The sequence below is a fragment of the Cystoisospora suis genome (assembly GCF_002600585.1).
Source record: "Cystoisospora suis strain Wien I chromosome Unknown contig_4826, whole genome shotgun sequence".
Taxonomy (NCBI): Eukaryota; Apicomplexa; class Conoidasida; order Eucoccidiorida; family Sarcocystidae; genus Cystoisospora; species Cystoisospora suis.
The window spans coordinates 449-1,402 of NW_027157618.1; the positions used below are offsets into that span (position 1 = coordinate 449).

Below are 954 nucleotides of genomic sequence, written 5' to 3' on the forward strand. Positions count from 1 at the left end.
GCTGTTCTTAGACCGTGTTTGGTGCTTACACGGGTTCCCTACTTCCATCGTGTCTGACAGGGACCGGAAACTTGCAAGTGGATTCGGGGGGGAACTCGTAGGTTGCTCTCAACGCCAGCTCACCCGCGAACGGACGGGCAGACCGAGAAAACCATTCCTACACTCACCCAGGTGCTGCGTGGATACGTTGATAATGCTCCGGAAGAGTGAGTTTCGTATCTGGCAGTGGCCGAGTTCGCCTACAACAGTGCCGTGCATGAGTCCACACAGGCTAGTCCATTCTCCCTTGTGTACGTCGAGCCGCCGGACGACTTCCCCGAGTTGCCGCAGAGCGAGGAAACAAGTCTCAACAAGGTCCTACAAAAGGCTGCAGCACGGCTAGCATTAGCAAAGGACAATTTGGTTGAAGCACAGGAGGCGCAAAAGAAAAACTACGATCGAACTCGCAAGCGCGAAGTACTTCAAGCTGGTGGCCTCGTGATGGTGTCAACTCGCGTGCTACGAGACGATGGTATAAGGGAGGAAACGCTAGCCCCGCACTGCGAAGGGCCTTTCGCGGTGCTCAAGCGTGTCAGCGACCTCGCGCATGTAGTGGATTTTCCGCCGTCAATGCCCGTGCACCGAACAGTAAACATGGGTTTTTTGCCGAAGTGTGAGGTATCGGAGCGCTACCAGCGCTTACTGCCTTCAGTCGATGAAGCGGCCCCGAGCCGAGGCCTCGCAAAACGACACCGCCCCAAGTGTCGAAGTCGCCGGTTGGACGAGGCGGATATGCACCCTTACTCCATCTCGAATGTCGAGAGCGGAAGAAGCGCGACGGGACATCAGAGCGTCAGTTTTTCGTCAAATGGAAAGATTCCGAGCTGGGGGAAACATGGGAGAACTATGGCGCGCTGTGTGGTATGCTAAAGCCGGAGGATACGGGGCTGCTCAAGAGTGTTAGCGCTGGCGAGG

At 56.4% G+C, this 954-nt stretch overlaps 1 protein-coding gene across 1 annotated transcript; it reads left to right on the plus strand.

Moving 5' to 3' along the window:
* The first annotated feature begins 341 nt into the window (after positions 1-341).
* On the plus strand, positions 342-918 carry CSUI_008557 (uncharacterized protein). The gene has a single exon (XM_068068685.1). The coding sequence runs from the start codon at positions 481-483 to the stop codon at positions 907-909; it is 429 nt and encodes a 142-aa protein (XP_067919339.1). The 5' UTR covers positions 342-480; the 3' UTR covers positions 910-918.
* The last annotated feature ends 36 nt before the right edge of the window (positions 919-954 follow it).

Excerpts from the sequence above, each read along its gene's own strand:
- CSUI_008557 (XM_068068685.1), top strand. The coding sequence starts at position 481 with ATGGTGTCAACTCGCGTGCTACGAGACGATGGTATAAGGGAGGAAACG.